At 34.2% G+C, this 22,227-nt stretch overlaps 4 protein-coding genes and 1 pseudogene across 4 annotated transcripts; 3 read left to right on the top strand and 2 right to left on the bottom strand.

Moving 5' to 3' along the window:
• Window positions 1-853: 853 nt before the first annotated feature.
• LOC147410998 (auxin-responsive protein SAUR21 pseudogene) lies at window positions 854-1,481 on the bottom strand (annotated as a pseudogene).
• Window positions 1,482-3,249: 1,768 nt separating this feature from the next.
• On the top strand, window positions 3,250-4,209 carry LOC147410997 (auxin-responsive protein SAUR21-like). Its single transcript, XM_086443209.1, has one exon. It carries the CDS (start codon window positions 3,361-3,363, stop codon window positions 3,655-3,657), a length of 297 nt encoding a protein of 98 aa, XP_086299335.1. The 5' UTR covers window positions 3,250-3,360; the 3' UTR covers window positions 3,658-4,209.
• Window positions 4,210-7,370: 3,161 nt separating this feature from the next.
• Window positions 7,371-8,250, top strand: LOC147410996 (auxin-responsive protein SAUR21-like). The gene has a single exon (XM_086443222.1). The coding sequence runs from the start codon at window positions 7,598-7,600 to the stop codon at window positions 7,892-7,894; it is 297 nt and encodes a 98-aa protein (XP_086299348.1). The 5' UTR covers window positions 7,371-7,597; the 3' UTR covers window positions 7,895-8,250.
• Window positions 8,251-9,269: 1,019 nt separating this feature from the next.
• On the top strand, window positions 9,270-10,082 carry LOC147410995 (auxin-responsive protein SAUR21-like). The gene has a single exon (XM_086443232.1). It carries the CDS (start codon window positions 9,525-9,527, stop codon window positions 9,819-9,821), a length of 297 nt encoding a protein of 98 aa, XP_086299358.1. The 5' UTR covers window positions 9,270-9,524; the 3' UTR covers window positions 9,822-10,082.
• Window positions 10,083-10,415: 333 nt separating this feature from the next.
• On the bottom strand, window positions 10,416-11,500 carry LOC147410994 (auxin-responsive protein SAUR24-like). The gene has a single exon (XM_086443265.1). The coding sequence runs from the start codon at window positions 11,342-11,344 to the stop codon at window positions 11,060-11,062; it is 285 nt and encodes a 94-aa protein (XP_086299391.1). The 5' UTR covers window positions 11,345-11,500; the 3' UTR covers window positions 10,416-11,059.
• Window positions 11,501-22,227: the final 10,727 nt, after the last annotated feature.

Raw genomic sequence — 22,227 nt, 5'->3', positions numbered from 1 at the left:
CTCTATTTTAATTAAAATAATTAATTTTTTTTTTTTAATTTAAACATTATCTAAATAAATCATCTTCTAAGCTACCTTATTTTATAATATAAAAAATTATAATTACTTTTATATGAATAAATAATTGTAAACCGAGTTATTTAAATGATTTACCTCATATGAAACGAGTTGACTTGTCCGAGACACCTCGGTTTCATCCATGAACAAGATGACGACATGTTAAACCGAGATTTGAAACCTTACGGCATACCCCTACTTTACAATGCTAATGGAAGGAATTTCCATTAAATTTTGCTGGTACCATAGTCAAATTTCTAGTTGAATCTCTAAGAATCAACACCCTGATTTCCAATGCTTGCTCCCTCAAAGTTAAGCTTCACCTAACCCGGCGAGCTTACTCCAAAAGATTGCCTTGATGGTTGGTCTCTTGAAGAGAATAGTAGTTATAATGTGTTCAAAAAATGTGGATTATCTTTCAAACAGCTCCAATATTTTCTCAAGGAAGACTTAGTAGCATATGATGTGTTTGAAATCCAAATATACTACCTGATTGTAAGAGTAACTATGATGTAAAGGTTATTAGGCTGCACTGTCTACTCCCATCCATATCAACTAGAGCAATAGATTTGAAATATCAAATAGGGGGATCTGTAGAGTTAAGTTTGATGTATAATACTACAAACATTTGCAACATTTCATTTAGTAGTGTTAGATTGATTATGTATGTATTAATTAATATTTGATCGCTGATTTTAGTTTACTAAATGGGTAGTTTAATCCCCTCAATCACATCCACACCCGGAAAATTTTCCATTGAATTCAGAAGTAAATAAAAGAAAATTAGATCAGAATCTAATGAAGGGAAATATATTCATTCAACTCCATTACAGGATAAATATTTACATTCAATTGGCCACTCCCCACTCTACAAAATTGGAGAGACAACCTTACTCTTTGCCTTCAACTTTAGCTTTGCATTCTTTGTTCATCTATGAAGAACAACTCAAACGAGAAGTGAGATCAATGAATGAGTCTTCTTTACATGGGATTGTGAGACCACCCATTTGATGATCAAATCCAAACTCCTCTTCAGCTTGGCTTAGTAAATCTTGGAAGGAAGGATGGGTCAAGTATGATATTGGAACCACAAATCGCTTCTTATGTGCATCTCCAACATAAACTGTGAAGTGGCCTTTTGGGACTTCTGTTCTTGTTAGAAGAGACCGTCGAAGAATTCTCTTAGCATATACCATCGCAGGCAAACGGATACCCATGGCTTCTATGAAATACTATACTTGGCAGAACAAAGGTTTCTAAAGAACTCTTTCGGGGTCTTATAAGTAAATGTGAGAACTCTAACAACTTGAAGTATGGCAGTAATTCAGTATGTATATATAGAAATCAAGAGAGAAGAAATGTCTGTGGTTCTAATCCTCTCAAATGGAAAGAAGTGGTGAAGAATCAATTGCAAATGGGCTTCTTATGGGACATATCTCATGAGGAATCACATGGTTTTGTCTACCAACTCATGCCTAGTGGTTTGGATTGAAATGATCATAGTGTTCTCATTTGTTGAGACATGTTATGCCCCACCACCCCAAGAATACTTGTACATATCCTACTAGAAAATTTTGATAGTTACCAGCCTTGTTATTTTGAACACAACTAACTGGCCCTTCAAATTAATGATGTCGGTGGCACCTGAGGCTTATATTCTTCTGGGTGAAAAAGAACATAATAATATTCATCCCTTTTTTTTAATCCTTTAAAGGGGAGTTCAACTAATTTTCTTAGTCTCTTACACTTAAATGGTCAAGTAGCCTATTGGGGACATTGGCAACCTTCGGAACCCAATTGTTTTGCATTCAGAATATCCATCTCTAGCTACCACAACAATAATCACCTTTGTTCATCCCTTGTCTGCTTTCTTTCCTTTCCTAGCAACGTCACAACCACCAAGGTTTTTTTTTTCTCCAAATTGCTATAGGCCATTATAACTGGAACCCCCCAAGTTTCCACACCTGTAGTATTTGCACCAGATTATGGGAATTTAGGATACATCAGTATAGATATCTGTCTTGTTCGTGTGGCCACAAGCGAGGATGTTATATGTCTTGATGGATGTCTTGAATCTAGTTGGTGATTGGTAGCCAGGGATGTACTGAACCCTAATACCCAAATTTGGTTTAAGTCAAGCCAATGGAAAATGTATTATTACAAGGCTATATATAAATATATGTTAACATGAAAAGTTGGGTTTCTAGGTTCAAAAGGAAGTCTGAGAAAGGTGTTGTCAGAATTCATAGGAAGTAACTTATTTCAAACATGGTAAATCGCTCTAACGTCATCCAAGAACTTCAGCACTGCCAAAACATATAAATCTTATGTTTTGTGTATTTAATTTTTCCTTTTATTTTTATCGCCTGAGTGTTCTGAACAATGGTGATCTAAATGGTGAGTGCATAGAAATGTACCTTTGTATCTGACTTGAGAAATGGTTGAATGGAATTGGAACACTACAGTTAGTCATGGTACCCAAATAATGGTTACATCAAATAAGTAGGCTGTTCAATGAGAACTTCTTATAGCTCTCTGAAACATAGACAAAGCAGCCCTTAGATATGTCAGCAGTGGTAGCCAGCCAATTTCTTGTCAATGAAGACTCCAATATACTCAATGATTGAAGATGAAAAGAATAGAAATTCTAAGAACATTGAGAAGGTGAGGCATTAATGTTTTTAGAGGCCCAATCCAACATAGCCCTTCGGTTTGAGTAAACAAAACCCGACCGGCTGGGTCTAACATTTCTTTTGTTTTTACCAAATAATTTGTAAAAATAGCCAATTATAAATAATCATGCCATATTAAAGCGATACATGCATTTATTATCCTGTCTCCATCTTTTTTCTCTCCAAATTTTAGATGTAGACCCAACCTCATATCATCTTCATGTTCATTTTGTTTGTACGTCCAACATCGTCACATGCATGTACCTGTTTTCTGTCGTGTAAAGTAGCCATCTATTTTGAAGCGCTAGTTTTTTTTTTTTTTTTAAATGAATTCAAATTGCACAAGTGGTACTGCTGCAACATGAATTGATGGATGGATAAGAATAACGCATAGAGTGAGAGAGAGTTTTGTTAAATTACATGAGCATAGCCATGTGATGCTTTATGAGGTGTGGGTCCCTAAGCTTTAGCCAATTGACAATGTAAATATTCTCACTCTATATATACATACACAATAGACCTTCCTTCCAACTCCAAGTCTTCACTAACATCCTCAAAAGTACTAGAGTTTTCTTTTTCTCTTGGTCTATCAAATCATTTGGATCTCTCTCTGGTTTCATTCTCTTCAACCATGGGCTTCCGTTTGCCTTCCATTGCTCTTCATGCCAAGCAGATTCTCAAATTGCAGTCTCTTCTTACCAAAACAACCACAACAGATGTCCCAAAAGGACATTTAGCAGTTTACATCGGAGTGACTGAAAAGAAGCGGTTCGTTGTTCCTGTATCTTACTTGAACCATCCATCATTCCAAGACTTATTAACTCGGGCTGAGGAAGAGTTCGAGTTCAATCATCCAATGGGTGGTCTTACAATTCCATGCAAAGAAGCAGCCTTCATCAATCTAACATCCCGTTTGAATGCCTTGTGAAAGGGGTGGTGAAAGAACAAAGAAAGTGACAACAAAGAAGTGACCAAGCTAACATGAAGGCACCACTGAATTTTTATCTCTTTTACCATTTTTTTTAGAGTTTAAGATGGGTGACTAACCATTAAATCTAATATCTACAATTTTGAGAAGAGGATTGTTCTGATCCCTTGTAATTTTTTATTTTGTTTTTTGTAAATGAGTGGGAAGAGTAAAAGAAATGACTCTTTCATTGAAAACAACATTTAATAGAAACTCTTTCTTTCCATCTTTTAAATTACATAATCTTGACCACCTCTAATCTCATGTATGATGAACATGAGTCTCTTCTAAAATTCTCCCATAGTAGACTTTGGCTTTGTCATGGACAAACATGAGTCTTTCAAACAAAATGTTACCTCTTATCTTAATGGTGGGTGACTAAGTGAGACAGACATCATTTTATAGAAACTCTTTTATATTTCTTATGTATATAGGAGGAAAGGAAAGACAATAAATTTGAAGGGGTATATTGAAAGAGGGGATATAGTTGAAGGGTTTTCTTGGAAAGGGGGAGGAGAAAAAGCAATAACATTGGGGGTATCATTAGAAAGGCGAAGAAGTGCTATTGTTTTGTTGGTATAAAGATTGAGAAAAAGGAGTGGAGTCCACCATTGTGTTTTAATTTCTATATATATTTCTTATAATAAGCTCAGTAACTAATAATGTGGAATGAGCTTGACTGATGCATATGTTTGATACCATGTCTGCAACCCAATCCATCATTATAAGCCACTTAATAAAAAAAATTAATAAAGAATTGACTGCATTTAACATCTTGGAGATCAACTATTCTCACATATCAAATGCATTAATTAGAGTATTAGGCCAAATTTGAGATCAGAACATTTGATGTTACAATTTTTTTAGAAATAAAAAATAATAGTTAATTTACCATAGCAGCTTGTACAAGTAAGATTGAGTCATAATCTAGTTAATCCTCTCAAATGAAAAAAGTGATGAAGAAGCAATTGCAGATGGGATTCTTATGGAACATTTATCATGAGGGATCACATGGTTTTGTCTCCCAGCTCATACCTAGTGATTGGAATTGAAATGATCAGTGTTCTCATTTCTTGAGACATGTTATGCCCCACCACCCTGAGAATACGACCTATACATTACCCATTTGAAATTTTAGATAGTAACCAGCCACGTTATTTTGAACACAACTAACTGGCCCATCAAATTATATCTATATAGGTCCCGTTCCAACATTGGGAGCGCAACTTTGTCCTTTATGGGTTAGAAGTTTCAAAATGGACTATTTTTTGTGATGGTGATCTCTATGGTGAGGAGATCATCCTCACAAAAAATCAGCCCATTCTGAAAACTTCTAACCCCATCAAAAGTGGTTTATAAGTTGAAGAATTGTGGACAAAGTTAATTTGTAAACCACTTTTGATGGGGTTGGATCATCCTCACAAAAATCAGCCCATTCCAATTCTTCTAACCCATATAGGACAAAATGTTAGCTTCCAATGTTGGCTGCCGATTGGGACTTATATAACTGTAACTCAGTTCAAGGTTACAGGAGTTTGAATCAAACATGAAAACTTGGGTTTTCTAAGTTCAGAAGGAAGTCTGGTAAAGGTGTTGAGAGAATTCATAGGCTGTAAATTATTTTTCAAACATAGTAAACCATTCTCACCCATGGACTTCGGCACTGGCAAACCACGTAAATCTTATGTTTTGTAAGTTTTTCCTTTTATTTTTACATATAAGCATCGTGTTCTCAATTACCAGCAATGTAGAATTGTATCTTTGTCTCTAACTTGAGAAATGGTTTGATAGAATTGAAAACTGATTAGATTCTAGAAAGTCGTTTCTAGAGCCCTTATTACATGAACTTTACAAATAAATTGCACATTAAATCCCCTCATTAGATATAATTCATGGTTAGTCCATAATAATTCTTGTTTTCAATTTAATTATGCATTTCGGAACTAATTACTATTATTTACGTGTAATAGGAATTATTCGCGAAGTTTCAAGACGAATCGGAAAAATCCAAAGTTACCACTATGATCCAAGATCCAAAAAAAGACCATGAACCAAAAGTCAAGTTAATTGACCAAAACTTTACCGCAATGCCAGGGTCAACGGCGGCAGCGCGGTCAACGAAGAAGGTCAAGCCTCGAATTTCGTACTGAAGCTTGGCGGCTGGATACCATTCGCAATAGACTATTTTCAGTATTTTTTGTAAACACGGAATGTCTCCAAAACCCTAATTTCCATAGAAAACCATAATCTGGTCTCTTTATAAATAGAAAACCAGACTAAGAGTTAAGGAAGCTAGATTTTTAGAGAATTAGTTTAATTTTTATTTTCCTTCTTTTCTGAGTTTTATAAAAGTTGTAAGGAGGCTCTGCTAGGTTCAAGTCAAGCAATAAAGATAACTTCTTTCTCTCATTTCTCTTTTCTCTCCATGTTTTCTTTATTTTATTTTTGTTTTATTGTTCTTGCGATGACTATTGGCTAAATCTGCGGTAGATCGGTTGAGGAAGCCTGAGCTAAATTTGTTAGTGTTTTACTGTTGATGATTTTATAGTTTTATTGTGATAGCGTAGGTATTTATTATTAGGTTGAATATTAAATATTTTCAAAGTTTTGATGATCTCTTTCTTTGATAAGTTCAAGAAGAACCATACTCTATAGAGAATAGTTAATATTTACTTAATAATCTCGGCCTAAATTATTGCATATTTTTTATTTTGTTTACAGTTTAACTGCTTGATTTTCCGATCCATAAACATTAGTTTTGTTTAGTGGATCGAGATAAATAAAGAACCATAATTCACGGATAAAACTTGTGAAGATGGATCCAATTGATCTGTACTTCCCTCTCATATTTCTAAGTTTTTTTTTATTTTAGTAGTTTATTTTAGATAAGTCATCTTTTGCAAACTATTTTTAAATCTTTTCCATAAACCTGAATCGGATTAGAAGTAAAAAATTCATTGGATTAATGTTGTCTCTATGGTTCGACCCTTGCTTGCCAAGGTTTTCTTTTGTTCTTTATTTTATCATCATCTACAGCTCGAACAAAAACTACAGATAGTTGGTCAAGGAAAACCCAAACAAAGGTTGCATCAAATAAGTAGGCTGTTCAATGAGAATTGCTTATAGCTCTCCAAAACATCCTTAGAGATGTCAATAGTGGCAGCCAACCAATATCTGGTCAATGAAGAATAAATTATAATCAATGACTGAACCAGTTTCAACTGTTTTTCTTTGTAACAACTATAAGTGACAAAGTATCCTATCCAGATTCTCAAAATCAAATGAAGGTGAATAGATTAGAATTTCTAAGAACATTGAGAGGGTGGGGCATAAAACTGTTTACAGTCCCAATCCAACACAGCCCTTTTGTTTGAGTAAGCTAAACCCAACCAGCTGAGTCTAATATTTCCTCTGTTTTTACCATGATAACTTGTACAAATTTTAGACCGGTACAAGCTTTAAATGTAGTCCAACCCTTATATCATCTTCACTTATTTTGTCTGTACACCCAACACCATCACATGTATCTGTTTTTTTGGTTGTGTAAGGTAGCCATCTGTTTTGAAGCTCTGATGTTTACTTGAATAATGAATTTAAATGCATAAGTGGTGCTGCTTCAACATGAATTGATGGATGAATAAGAACACTATATAGAAAGAGAGAAAGAGAGTTTGGTTGAACTACATGAACAAACCCATGTGATACTTTATGAGGTAGGTCCCTAATCCTGGCCAATTGCCAACATAACATTTCCTCACTCTATATATACATACACACTGAACATGCCTTCCAACTCCAAGTCTTCACTCAAATCCTTCAAAGTTATAAAGATTTTCTTCTTGCTCTATCAAGACCATTTAGATCTCTCTTTTGTTTCATTCTCTTCACTGCAAGAATAGTCATGGGCATCCGTTTGCCTTCCATAGCTCTTCATGCCAAGCAGATTCTCAAACTACAGTCTCTTCTTACCAAAACAACCATGGCAGATATCCCAAAAGGACACTTAGCAGTTTATGTTGGAGTGACTGAAAAGAAGCGGTTTGTTGTTCCAGTGTCTTACTTGAACCATCCTTCATTCCAAGACTTATTAAGTCGGGCTGAGGAAGAGTTTGGGTTCATTCATCCCATGGGTGGTCTTACAATTCCATGCAAAGAGGCAGCCTTCATTGATCTAACGTCTCGTTTAAATGACTTGTGAAAGGAGACATGAAAAAACAAAGAAAGTCTTACCGAGCAAACAAAAGGGCACCCCTGACTTTTTTATCTCTTTTTTATACCTTTTTCTTGAGAGTTTAAGAAGGGTGGCTAACCTAATCTAATATCTCCAATTTTGAGAAGAGGATTGTTCTGATCCATTGTAAAAAAAATTATTTTGTTTTCTGTAATTGAGAGGGAAGAGTAAAAGAAATGACTCTTACCTTGAAAACATTGTTTAATTGGAAATCTTTCTTTTCATCTTTTAAATTTCATAATCTTGACCAACTCTAGTGTTATGTATGATGAGCACGAGTCTTCTCTAAAATTCTCTCATATTAAACTTTGGCTTTGTCATAGATGAGCACAAATCTTTCCAACAAAATGTCGCTTCTATCTTAATAGTGGGTGACTAAAAGGAGAGACGGACATCCTTTAATGGAAACAATTTTCTTTTTCTTTCTTTTTTTATCGTTAGTTTTTAGCTTTTCTATTACAAGGTGATAAGCCAAGTTCATCAGATAAGGAAGCATTGATTTAGCTCACTTATAATGTTGACTGAGTTCGACTCATACATACATTCGATACCATGTCTTCAATCTATTTCATCATTTTAAGGCAGTTTTTTTTTCTTTTAATCAAGACCTAACTGAATTTAACAACTTGGAGATCAACTACCATTACATATTCAAATGTATAAATTCGAGTATTTGACCAAACTTAGGATCAGAACGTTTTATGTCACGTTTTTTTTTTATAAGAAATAAAAAAAAAATAATGGTACAACAAAGGCTTGTACAAGTTATAGTGTCAGAATCTAGTTGAAACATTCTTTTATATTCAAAATCAAAAGCTGAACGAGAAGGATAATGATAATGTTTTAAACTGGTGGATTATATGTAATGGTGGCAGCCAACCAATTTATGGTCAAGGAAGACTCCAACGCAATACCCGCATCAACTGCTTTTCTTTGTAGCAACTACAAGTGATTAAGTATTGAAAAGGTGGGGCATTAGTGTTTTTACAGACCCAATCGAACACAGCCCTTTGTATTGAAAAAACTAAAGTTAACCAGCTGTATGAAATAACTTTACAAATAGGAAAATTATAAATAATCTTGGCACACTAGGCCGATACATGCATTTATTATTCTTTGTCCATCTTTTTTGTACCTAATTTTAGATGTAGGCCCAAGCTCATATTATCTTCACATTCATTTCATTTGTACACCCAAGACCATCACATGTATCTGTTTTCTATTGTGTACGGTAGCCATCTTTTTTGAAGCTCTAGTGCTTATTTGAATAATGACTTCAAATGCATGTGGTTCTGCTGCAACATGAATTGATGGATGGACAAGAAGAGAGAGAGAGAGATTGGGTGAACTACATGAGCAAAGCCATGTGCTGCTTTATGAGATAGGTCCCTCCGCCCAACTAATTGCCAATGCCTCTCACCACTTACTCCTTTTGAATGGATTGGCAACATAACATTTCTTCACCCTATATATACACATACACACTAGACCTGCCTTCCAACTCCAAGTTTTCACTTGCATCCTCCAAAGTGCTAAAGATTTCTTTTCTTCCCCTATCAAAGCCCACTTAGATCGCCTCTTCATTGCTAGAATAATCATGGGTATCCGTTTGCCTTCCATGGTTCTTCATGCCAAGCAGATTCTCAAACTACAGTCTCTTCTTACCAAAACAACCACAACAGATGTCCCAAAAGGACACTTAGCAGTTTACGTCGGAGTGACCGAAAAGAAGCGTTTCGTTGTTCCGGTGTCTTACTTGAACCATCCTTCATTCCAAGACTTATTAAGTCGTGCTGAGGAAGAGTTTGGGTTCAATCATCTAATGGGTGGTCTTACAATTCCATGCAAAGAAGCAGCCTTCATCGATCTAACATCTCATTTGAATGCCTTGTAAAAGGAGTGGTAAAAGAACAAAGGAGTTACCAGGAAAACATGGAGCACCCTTGACTTTTTATCTCTTTTGAATACCTTTTTTTTTGGGAGTTTAAGACGGGTGGCTAACGATTAATTCTAATATCCCCAATTTTGAGAAGAGGATCGTTCTGATCCCTTCGAAAATATTTTTTTTTTTGTTTTCTGTAAATGAGTGGGCAGAGTAAAAGAAAAGACTCTTTCATTGGAAATATTGTTTAATTGAAACTCTTTCTTTCCATCTTCTATAATCTTGACCAACTCTAGTGTTATGTATGATGGGCATGAGTCTCCTCTAAAATTCTCCCTCACCAGGCATAATGTGGACTGAGTTTGACTCATTCATATGTTTGATACCATGTCTGCAACCCAATCCATCATTATAAGACACTTAATAATTTTTATAATTAAGATTTGACTGCATTTAATATCTTGGAGATCAACTATTGGCACATATTCAAATGCATTAAATAGAGTATTTGACCAAATTCGAGATCAGAACATTTGAAGTTACAATTTTGTTAGAAGAAAAAAAATGGTTAATTTACCATTGCAGCTTGTACTAGTTGGACCAAATCATAATCAAGTTGATGCATGCATTTATATTTAAAATCAAAAACTGTATGAGAAGGGTAATTATAATATTTAGAAACGGGTGAATTATCTGTCAAATAGTGCCAATGTTTTTCCTCAAGGAGGACTTGGTAGGGTAAGAGTAACTATGTAAGACAATGTAAATATTAGTTAGACTTCACTGTCTACTCCAATCCATATCATCTGGAGTGAGAGATTTGAAATATCAAACAGGGGGATCTATAGATACAAGTTCAATGTTTTGTCGGATCAGAAGAAAAAATTTCGATTAGCATTCTATGTATTATGCATTAATCAATATTCGATCCGTGATTTTACCTTAATCCCCTAATTCTAGTATATGGCTAGTTCATTCCCACGACCCCTCCACATGAAAAAAAAAAATTTAAAATGCCATTGAAGAATTTAAAGAAATAAAAGAGAGTTAAATAAGAATCTAATGGAGGGAAAATACATTCATTACATACAATCCCTCGACAATATTACAGGATAAATATTTACATTTGATTGGTCACTCCCCACTCTACAAAATTGGAGAGACAACTTAAATTAGTACCCTTTGCCTTCAACTCAGGCTTGGGTGGACAGATTTTGTTAGCAATCCATTTTGCAACATTCTTTGCTTCTCTATGAAGAACAACTCAAACGAGAGGTGAGGTCAATGAACGAGTCTTCTTTGCATGGGATCGTGAGACCACCCATTGGATGATCAAACCCAAACTCCTCTTCAGCCTGGCTTAGTAAATCTTGGAAGGAGGGATGGTTCAAGTATGATATAGGAACCACGAATCGCTTCTTCTGTGTCTCTCCAACATAAACTGTGAAGTGACCTTTTGGGACTTCTATTCCTATTAGAAGAGACCGTTGGAGAATCCGCTTAGCGTGTATTATAGGAGGCAAACGGATACCCATGGCTTCTAAGAAATACTATATATAGTGAACAAAAAGGCTTCCAAAGAACTCTTTCAAGGTCTTGTAAGTAAAGGTGAGAGCTCTATCAACTTAAGTGTGGTAGTAGTCTCGATATGTGTATATATAGAAATCAAGTGAGAAAAAATATCTATGAGGCTAATCTTCACAAATGGAAAAAGTGGTGAAGAATCAATTGCAAATGGGCTTCTTATGGGACATATCTCATGAGGGATCACATGGTTTTGTCTCCCAGCTCATGCCTAGTGGTTTGGATTGAAATGATCATAGTGTTCTCATTTGTTGAGACATGTTACGCCCCACCACCCTAAGAATACAACCTATACATTGGCTAATTGAAATTTTATATAGTTATAGGCCTTTTGGTTTCGATTACAACTAACTGACTGTTCAAATTAAACACATGTCAGTGGCACATGAGAGGTATTCTTCTAGGTGAAAACGAACACAATAATATATGCATGCCATTTTCCACCTGTTTAAAGGGGGGTTTAACTAATTTTCTTAGTCTCTTACACCTAAAATGATGATCAAGTAGCCTTTTGGGAACATTGGCAACCTGTGAAACCCAATTGGTTTGCAGTCAAAATATCCATTTCTACGACAGCGACACCACCTTTCTTCATATGATCGATGTTTTGAATCTAGTTGGTAATTGATAATTAGGGTTGTACTGAAACACTAATACCTAAATTTGGTTTAAATAGAATCCAAGTACAAACCATTCATTACAAAGTTACTGGTAAATATATTGTATCTCATGTCATCCATGGACTTAGACACTACTAAACCATGAAAATCTTTTTATGTTTTGTGATCAGGGTCTAGAAAGTCGTTTCTAAAGTCCTAATTACATAAACTTTATCAATAAATTGCACATTAAATCCCCTCATTAGATATAGTTTATGGTTAGTCTATAATAATTCTTGTTTTCAATTAAATTATGTAATTCGAAACTAATTATTGTTATTAACGTGTAACAGGAATTATTCGCGAAGTTTTAAGGCGAATCGGAAAAATCCGAAGTTATCACTGTGATCCAGGATCCAAAAGAAGATTGTGGACCAAAAGTCAAGTCAATTGACCAAAACTTTATTGCAGCGCCATGGTCAATAGCGGCGACACTGTCAATGAAGAAAAATCAAGCCTCGAAATTTGTACTGAAGCTTTGTGGCTGAAAGACATTCGAATTGAAATAGAACTTTAGTAATTTTGTAATCTTGGAGTACTTCCGAAACCCTAATTATCCAAAAAACCCTAATTTGGTCTCTCTATAAATAAAAGACCAGATCAAAGGGCATCTCATATCTTTTTGGGAAATTTCCAATCTCCCCCGGTGGTCAACTTCTCTTCTTATTTTAGTTTAGATTTTTATTTTCTTTCTTTCTGAGTTCTACGAAAGTTGTAAGGAGGCACTGCCAGTTTCAAGTCAAGCAATAAAGATAATTTATTTTTCTCATCTCTACTTGTTCTTTTCATGTCTTCTTTATTTTGCACTTTATTGTTATTGCAATGATAGTTGGCTAAATCTCCGTTAGATCGGTTGAAGAAATCGAAGTAAAATTTGTCAGTGTTTTGATTGTTCTCGAAATTGTTTCATAACTTTATTGTAATAATGTTAGGTTTGTATAATGAGGCTAACCATTGAATGTTTATCAAAATTCTGATATTTCTCTCTTTGATAAGTCCAAGAAGAATCATACTCTACAGAGAACAATCAATGTTTATCTAATAATCTCGGCCTGAGTTATTGAGATAACGTAGGTTTTTATTATTAAGTTGAATATTAAATGTTTCTCATAGTTTTGATGATTTTTTTCTTTGATAAGTTTAAGAAGAACTATACTTCACAGAGAACAATTAATGTTTATTTAATAATTTCTGCCTAAATTATTGCATACTTTTGATCTTGTTTATATTTTAACTGCTTGATTTTTTGATCCACAAACATTAGCTTTGTTTAGTAGATCGAGATAAAAAGAGAATCGGAATTCACTGATAAAGCTTGTGAAAGTGGATCCAATTGATCTATACTTTTCTATCGTAATTTTTTAGTTTTTATTTCAGTAGTTTATTTTAGATAAATCCCCTTCAAAAATTATTTTTAATCGTTTCCGTAAACTTGAATTGGATTGGAAGTAAAAATACTTTGGATTAACGTTGTCTCTGTGGTTCGACCCTTGCTTGTCAAGGTTTTTTTTTTGTTCTTTATTTTATCATCATCTACAGCTTAAACATTTTGCATGTTCATTCCTTTATTTTTCTTGCTTTCTTATTTTGATATAGGATTTCAAGCTACATCAGACTAAATTCTGTGGTTTCGCATTTTGTCGATGATGGAGATCTAAATTTTAGGTGCATGTAAGCATCATTTCTCAATAACCTGTAATGTAGACATGTATCTTTGACTCCATCTTGGGAAATGGTGGAATGAAACTGTAAGACAGACTACAGATGGTTGGTCATGAAACCTGAACCCTTTCTTGACTAGAACTAGAATTCTTAGGCTCCAAACAATTGTAGCATCAGGTAAGTAGGTTCATCGATGCAAAACATAGACAAAGCAGACCACAGAGATGTGAAGATTGGCAACCAACTAGTTTATGGTCAATAAAGACTCAAATGTAACCAATGATTGAACCTGTACCAGCTGCTTTTATTTGCAATATCTACAAGTGACAAAAGTATCGAGAGTCGCGACTCTCAAAATCAAATGAAGCTGAAGAGAATAAAATTTCGGAGAACACTGAGAGGTGCGGCATTAATGCTTTTAAAGCTCCAATCCAACACAGCCATAAAATAAACCTGAATGGCGGGGTCAAGTATTTACCCTGTTTTTACAATAATAACTTGTATAAAGAATTGTGCACGTTAGACCAACAAATGCATTTATTATTTTGTCTCCATCTTCTTTTTTGTCCAAATTTTAGATGTAGGCCCAAGCACAAATCATTTTCACACTTTCTTTTACACCAAGGTCCCAACACCATCACATGTAACTGTTTTTTGTTGTTATAAGGTAGCCATCTGTTTCGAAGCTCTAATGTTTATTTGAATAATGAATTCAAATGCATAAGAGGTTCTGCTGCAACATCGATTGATGGATGGAAAAGAACACAAAATGAACAAAGCCATGTGATGCTTTATAAGGTGTAGGTCCCTAAGCTTAGCCAATTGCCAATATATCATTTTCGGACTATATATACAGCGCACTAGAACTGAAATGCCTTCCAACTCCAAGTCTTCACTTGCATCCTCCAAAGTAATAAAGCTTTTTTTTCTTAATTCTTCCGCTATAAAGCCGATTTAAACCTCTTTCTGGTTTTCATCATCTTTACTGCAAGAATAGTCGTGGGTATCCGTTTGCCTTCCATGGCCCTTCCTGCCAAGCAGATTCTCAAACTACAGTCTCTTCTTACCAAAACAACCACAACAGATGTCCCAAAAGAACAATTAGCAGTTTACGTCGGAGTGTTTGAAAAGAAGTGATTTGTGGTTCCTGCATCTTACTTGAACTATCCCTCATTCCAAGACTTATTAAGTCGGGCTGAGGAAGAGTTTGGGTTCAATCATCCAATGAGTGGTCTTACAATTCCATGCAAAGAAACAGCTTTCATTGATCTAACGTCTCGTTTAAATGCCTTGTGAAAGGCATGGTGGAAGAACAAACAAGTTATCAAGCAAACATGAAAGCACCAGACTTTTTTTCTCTTTTGAATACCATTTTTGTAAGAGTTTAAGATGGGTGGCTAACCATTAAATGTATCCAATTTTGAGAAAGGGATTGTTCTCTTCCCTTGTAGAAAAAATATTTTGTTTTCTGTAAATGAGTGGGTGGAGTACAAGAAAAGACTCTTACATTGAAAACATCATCTAATAGAAACTTTCTTTCCATCTTTTAAATTGCATAATCTTGACCAACTCTAGTGTTATGTATGATGAGCATGAGTCTCCCCTAAAATTTTCCCATATTAGACTTTGGCTTTGTCATAAATCAGTTTTTAGCTTTTCTATTGCAGATTCTAGCTTACCAGTTGGAATGTCAACAAGGTGATAAGCCAAGTTCATCAGTTAAGGAGGCATTTTAGCTCACCTATAATGTTCACTGAATTTGATTCATACATACATTCTATATATCATTTCTGAAATCCAATCCATCATCATAAGACAGTTAGCAATTTTTTTTAATGAAGATTGGATAGAATTTAACAACTTACAGATCAACTATCATTTTATATTCAAATCTATTAATTAGAGTATTGGTCCAAACTCAGGATCAGAACATTTGAGGTTACAATTTTGTTAAAAACAAAAATAAAAAACAATGGTTAATTTGCTATAACAATTTGTAAAATTTTATAATTTATAATGTGTCCAAATGTGGATTACTTGTCAAATAGCACCAATGTTTTCTCAAGGACTTGATAAGGTATAATGTATTTGAAATCCAAATCTACTTTTTGATGGTAGGAATTACTATGTAAGATGGCCTAAATATTAGTTAGACTTAATTGTCTACTCCAATCCATATCAACTACATTAAAATGCATATGAATTTACGAAAATATCTCCAACACACACACACACACACATAGTAATCAACATATTTAAATTACAAAAATTGTAAGTTTCTAAGAAAGAGTTGCTCACTGATTTCTCTTATCTTGAATGAAAGATTACATAGAAATATATAGATGAGTTGGCTGTAATAGGTAAACCCTAAGATTAGGAACTAATCAAGTTAACAGAGGAAAGAATCCTCCACTAATCTAGGAAATAAAATAACTGTGAGATATGGTAATATACAGTCAAAATCTCCTTATTAAGATATTCCTAAAATATTAGATATAATCCCTAAAAGTCCTAACTAACTTTGACAGAGAATTCCACACTCCCCCTCAAGTTGGGTTGTAAATGTTATACATGCCCATCTTGTGACTCAGTTCTTCAAAGTTAGGTCTTGGAAGTGCTTTAGTAAGTATGTCTGCAATTTGTGACCTCGTAGGAATGTAAACTAATTGCATCACTTCATTCTCAATTTTCTCTAAGATGAAGTGCCGATCTATCTCAATGTGTTTCGTCCTATCATGATGCACAAGGTTCTTTGCAATGCTTATGGCAGCTTGGTTATCGCAGAACATCTTGATGGACTTCTCAACTACTACTCCCAGCTCATTAAATAGTCTTTGTATCCACATTCATTCATAAATACCAAGAGCTAAGGCTCTAAATTCAGTCTCTGCATTGCTTCTTGAGACTACGGACTGTTTCTTACTTCTCCATGTCACGAGATTTCCCCAAACATAAGAATAATACCTTGATGTCGATCTCCTATTTGACACATCTCCTGCCCAATATGTATCTAAGAAAACTTCAACATCTCTCTTATCATTCTTCTTGTATAACAAACCTCTTCTTGGAGTCATCTTAAGATACCTCAAGATCTTATTTACAACTTCCATATGTTCTTTTGTTGGGTTGTTCATAAACTAGCTTCCAACACTAACAGAGAAGCTAATACCAGGTCGAGTATGTGAGAGGTAGATAATTCGGCCAACTAGTCTCTGATATCCCATCCTGTCTACTGGTGCACTTTCCTTCTCAGTTCCTATCTTCTTGGTAGAATCCATTGGAGTGTCTGCAGGTTTACATCCGAGCATACCTGTCTCGTTAAGCAAATCCATAATATATTTACATTGGGAGACAATTATACCTTTCTTCGATCGTGCCACCTCCATGCCAAGAAAGTATCTAAGGTTTCCGAGGTTATTGATTTCAAATTCCTTAGCTAAAAGCATCTTCAACCTCAGGACTTCTTCTTCGAAGTCACCTGTTAGGATGATGTCATCGACATATACAACCAACATTGTTATTTTCCTTTTTGGAGAAAATTTCACAAATAATGTATGATCTGCCTGACATTGAGTGTACCCATGCCTAATCACTGACTTTGCAAACCTGTCAAACCATTCTCGTGGAGATTGTTTGAATCCATACAGAGATTTTTTAAGTTTGCACACCTTATTGTTGTTGAAGGAAGTTTCCAGTCTCGGAAGTATCTCCATATACACTTCTTCATCCAAGTCACCAGTCAAGAATGAATTCTTGACATCCAGTTGATGCAAGGGCCAATCTTGGTTTGCTACAAAGGAGAGGAGAACTCTGATAGTGTTGAGTTTGGCCACTAGAGCAAATTTTTCTTGGTAATCTATTCCATAGGATTGTGTAAAGCCCTTAGCAACAAGACAGGCTTTAAATCTCTCCATACTTCCGTCGGCCTTATATTTGATTGTAAAGATCCACTTACACCAATTAGTTTTCTCTATGCTTGAAAAAATCAAAGGCAAATTTCCTCCCCAAATTAGATTTCAAGAACATCGCATTATGCTTAAAATTAATTTATGATAATGATTTTTGTTAAGGAATTAACACGTTTTATTAAAACAACCAGCTTCACCAATCTTTTAGTTACTAGAAGAATTAAATAGATATTGTTTAAAATTATGATAATTGATTATTAAAAATTGGTGATCATTGTCTTGATTAGATAAATTTGTGTTTAAAATATGTACTTTTTAAAATTTTGTGATGATTTATTAGTGAAATTGATGATTAATTTGTAATAACGTGTGCTCATTTAAAATTGATGATTAATTTGTGGTAATGGATGATTGTTTAAAATTGATTACTGTTTAGTTTTCAACCCATGAAAATCAAATTTTTAGGTGGTGTGCAACTTACTAGAATGTAGATTTCGGTCTAGTGTTTCAATCCCATAAAAAGAAAATTGGATTTTGGTTTTGTGTTCAACCACAAGAAAAACATAGTTTGATATATTTTCAAATATTAAAGAGATGGATTCCTCATGCATTTTTCAGCTATTGAAAATTATATTTTCATCATATTTTATGCATCATTGTTTCCAAGCAAAAAAAAAAAATCATAGTTTGGTCTCACAATTAGGCTCATTTATGTTGTTTTTTCTGTGTACAATAAAATTTTAAATGTCATTTTATGAAGTGGGACTTAGAATGTACTATTGTCCCTACGAGACCAAAAACATCAAATAATGCGTTATTTTACATATAATAATATTTTAATTATTTACTATAATTTAAAAGTTGAAAATTATTATTTTTAAATAATAATCACAATTCTACCCAAAACATTTTCCTTAGTATAGTAAATGTAGAGGTGATTTCATGTTACCTCTTACAACTTAGCTCCTTCTATTCGTTTCTTGTCCCCCACTCTCTTCAACTTGCAATGGTGATATCGGTGTGGTACCTGTCAAAAACTCTCCGATGATAAAGTGAATTCTCTATTTTGTTAGTAATGGACTATCTGACCTCTCAAACCCCTTGAGAGATTTCCTCGAATAAGGAATCTCCTCGAGATCCCTGATCTTCAAGGATCTCCAACAGAGAGTCCCTACCTTTAGGAAAGGATACTGAGAAGAAAAATATTCTTTGGGCTCTGTTATGCACTCCCTTGATTCTTGGGATCTTCCTTGAAATCATGGGATCTGAGTTGATATGGAGACCACTTAGAAATTTATCCTACTTGATTTATATATTTGATAGAGTTGACATTCAAGCTCTTCCCTTTAAACGAGTTGGGTGCCCTAGTTACCACTTGGGAGGAAATCAATTAGTTCTGGTCTCTCACTAGTCTAACATCTGGACACGTGTAGGATCCAAATGCCTTATTGAATTAACCCTCTACAATTACCCCCTCTCGAGATGACGTTAATCCTCATTCATCGTCTCGAGAAAAGAGTGTTCAAACATCATTAAATGTCAAACAAACCTTATCTTACCATCATTGCGTCACTTCGCTTCTAATCCCCTCATAATTACAAACTACCGTTTCGTCTTTCGAATGGTGCAATCAATCGGGCTCCGCCCTCTTCTAACTATTCACAAGTTTCTGCTATAAAATACATGGATTTTAGGGATTCGAATACCATTTTCTAATTTCATCTTCTACCTTTTGCTACTCTCGAACCTTGAAGCTCTTAAGCTTTTTCGTCTACAACACAATCCTTCTTTGAGTTTTTCCAGAAGTAATAGTCTTTTTCTCTATCTTTCTTTTCTACAATGTTTAATACAGTTAACACCATTGCCACCCTCACAAAACCTACTCCATCCCCAAGGATGTAAAGATCAGACTTTGTAAGAACTTCAACACCCGTTATCCTGGGGAGATAATGGTGTATGTAGGTCAGATCGTGACTGGCCTACATTTTTTGTTGTCTCCCATCTCAAGGAGGTCCTGACCCGCATCAATTGGGCTCTAGGACAAATGTATGGTAACTTGTACAGATTGATGGAGGTGGAGCAAAGGATGGGCATCTCCCCCTCCAAATTCCTCTCCAAGTATGAAGTTGTTACTAAGCAAGCTTCTCCTGCTCATAGGTACAAAGTTGGGTGAATTTTATCGAAAATTCAGAAAAAAATGTAGAATAGGGGGTAAGCGATTTATTCTGTGTTTAATCGGGCAAAACTTTAAAACGATGATTTAATCGGTGATTAATTAAAAAATTGCCGAATTTTTCTTTTAAAGATTAAAATCGCCGAATATTTCACTACAGTCGCATCTCACAATTTACACACACATGTCAGTGACGTCACACGATCCGGCTTGTAAAGTAAAAAACCTATTTTTTTTATTTTTATTTTTTAAGCCTTTACTGTCCAGCCGCACTTCACACACACCACGTAAGATGATGGTAATTTTAAATTTATACTTATAAAGAGAGTTGCTGTTGACACCCCAACTTTTTATATCACACCTCAATTTCTTTGAATTACGTATCAGACTCTAATTAAATATTAAAACACACCCTCCAAATATTACAAAGGTAACAATTTCAGTAATTGTTTACAATTATGATTATACTTATATAAAATCTTAAATCCAATAAATAAATAGAAATTTTTTAAAAAAAACAAAGGGACGGCTTTTATTAGCAACCCAATTTTACTTATTATCAATTAATCACTTATTTTATTTATTTTAATTAGGGTGTAATAAGTAAAAAATGAGTTGCCAATAAAGCTCTCTAAACAAATAAATATATCAATTGTGAATTATTTTTCCGGTTTATAATCCTATCATCTTCAATCATTCTGAAACTTTCGATCCCTTTTACAATATAAACGCCATAATTATATTTATTGGGGCGGATCATGGCACATATGTAAAAACAATGGTTCTTCAAAAAATAGGTTAGAAATTTTGGATTAAACTGATTTTTTGTGAGGATGGTCTCTATGATGAGAAGATCATCCTCACAAAAAGTCAGATCAACCTGAAAATTCTAAGTCCATCAGAAGTGGTTTAGAAATTAGTGGTAAAAAATCGACAATCCACATTCTACATGACTTTTGATAGGGGTTAGCAGTTTCAGATTAGACTGATTTTTTTATTATAAAAATTTTCTTCTCATCATAGAGATCATCCACACAAAAAATCAGCTCAATCCAAAACTTCTAACCCATCTTTTGAAAATTTGTTATTATTACATTGTTTTCACATATGTCCCATGATCCATCCCCATATTTATTTGATTAATATATAAATAAAATCAGGTTCACATGCCAAATCTCAAGCCAAAGTCATGGACAAATAAGTTGAACCGTTGGATCTCAATATATCTACCACGAGTTCCACATGGATCAAAATAAATCACGTGCGTGGTTTTTCACCTAAAATTTTCCACTTAATTACTTTCACCTCCCTACGTACCATTGCAATCCAAAAAAAAAAAAAAAAAAGAGTCGTGTTGGGGTCCTTGTTGGCAACCTCCCGTTTAATTCTTAAAAAATTCACAAATTTTTCATTTTTTTTTCAATGAAAGTATTATTCTCTGGATTATATTGAACTATTTTAAATACTTCACGGATTTTAAGTTTGAAAAGAATAAAACTCGATTTTTATGAATTTTACGACTTTTACAAATTTTTATAAAACTCAGTAGAAAAAAAAATAATAATATTGTAACTTGTTGTATGTTGCAAAATGTAAACTTGTAAGTTATGACGTGTAATCTAAGTTGACTTTGAAGTGGCTATGCTTCAAATTTTTTGAGGAATCCACATTTTTACATGATAAATTTTCCTTTATTTTTAAAAAATAATTATGTGACGCTCTACATTTATTTGAGATTATACCTTAATTTTTCAAATTGATGATTTATCCCTTGACTTTGGTCTTCTTTTGAAAATCAATAAAACAATAACCTCAATGTCCTCATTATCACCACCATCACCTTCACTGTCACCAATTTCATCATCACCATCACTATCACTATCGTATGTCTAAATATTTGATTTTTGAAATGACACGTGTGAAGCATTTGCTGCATATTTTTCATTTATTAAATTTTTGATCAAATTTTTTGTAATAAAAAATCAAATAGAACTCAAAATTTTCACTAATCAAATTTTTGCATATTCTGAATTGCTAACAAGGGTTGGGGTGACATTAGATTTATTGTGTTTTTTACATTTCTAACATGGATTGCATACATAACCATATATTATGTTTCATCGAGATACGATTCACACATATATGGTTATGTGTCCACCTCCACGTCGAAAATATAAGAATCATAGTAAATTCAATGTCACCCAGCATTAGTTAAAAAAAAATCCAAATTTCTGATTTTCTTTTTGTCTTATCTTCTTTTCTCTTATGTAACCCTAACGCTTTGTTTGGTTTGAGAGAAAAGAAAAGAAGATGAGAGAAAATATGTATTTTCTCATTCTTTCTCTTGTTTAGATTGTTTAGTGGGGAGAGAAGAGGAGAAAAGTGGAGGTAAGAGAAGGGAAAAACGTCATATTTCGTTCTCTCCAAAAGTG

The sequence above is a fragment of the Akebia trifoliata genome, chromosome 1 (assembly GCF_017979445.1).
Source record: "Akebia trifoliata isolate Shusen 1 chromosome 1, ASM1797944v1, whole genome shotgun sequence".
Classification (NCBI taxonomy): domain Eukaryota; kingdom Viridiplantae; phylum Streptophyta; class Magnoliopsida; order Ranunculales; family Lardizabalaceae; genus Akebia; species Akebia trifoliata.
Note: the sequence above shows the minus strand (reverse complement) of the source record. Positions and strands in the feature narration are given on the sequence as shown.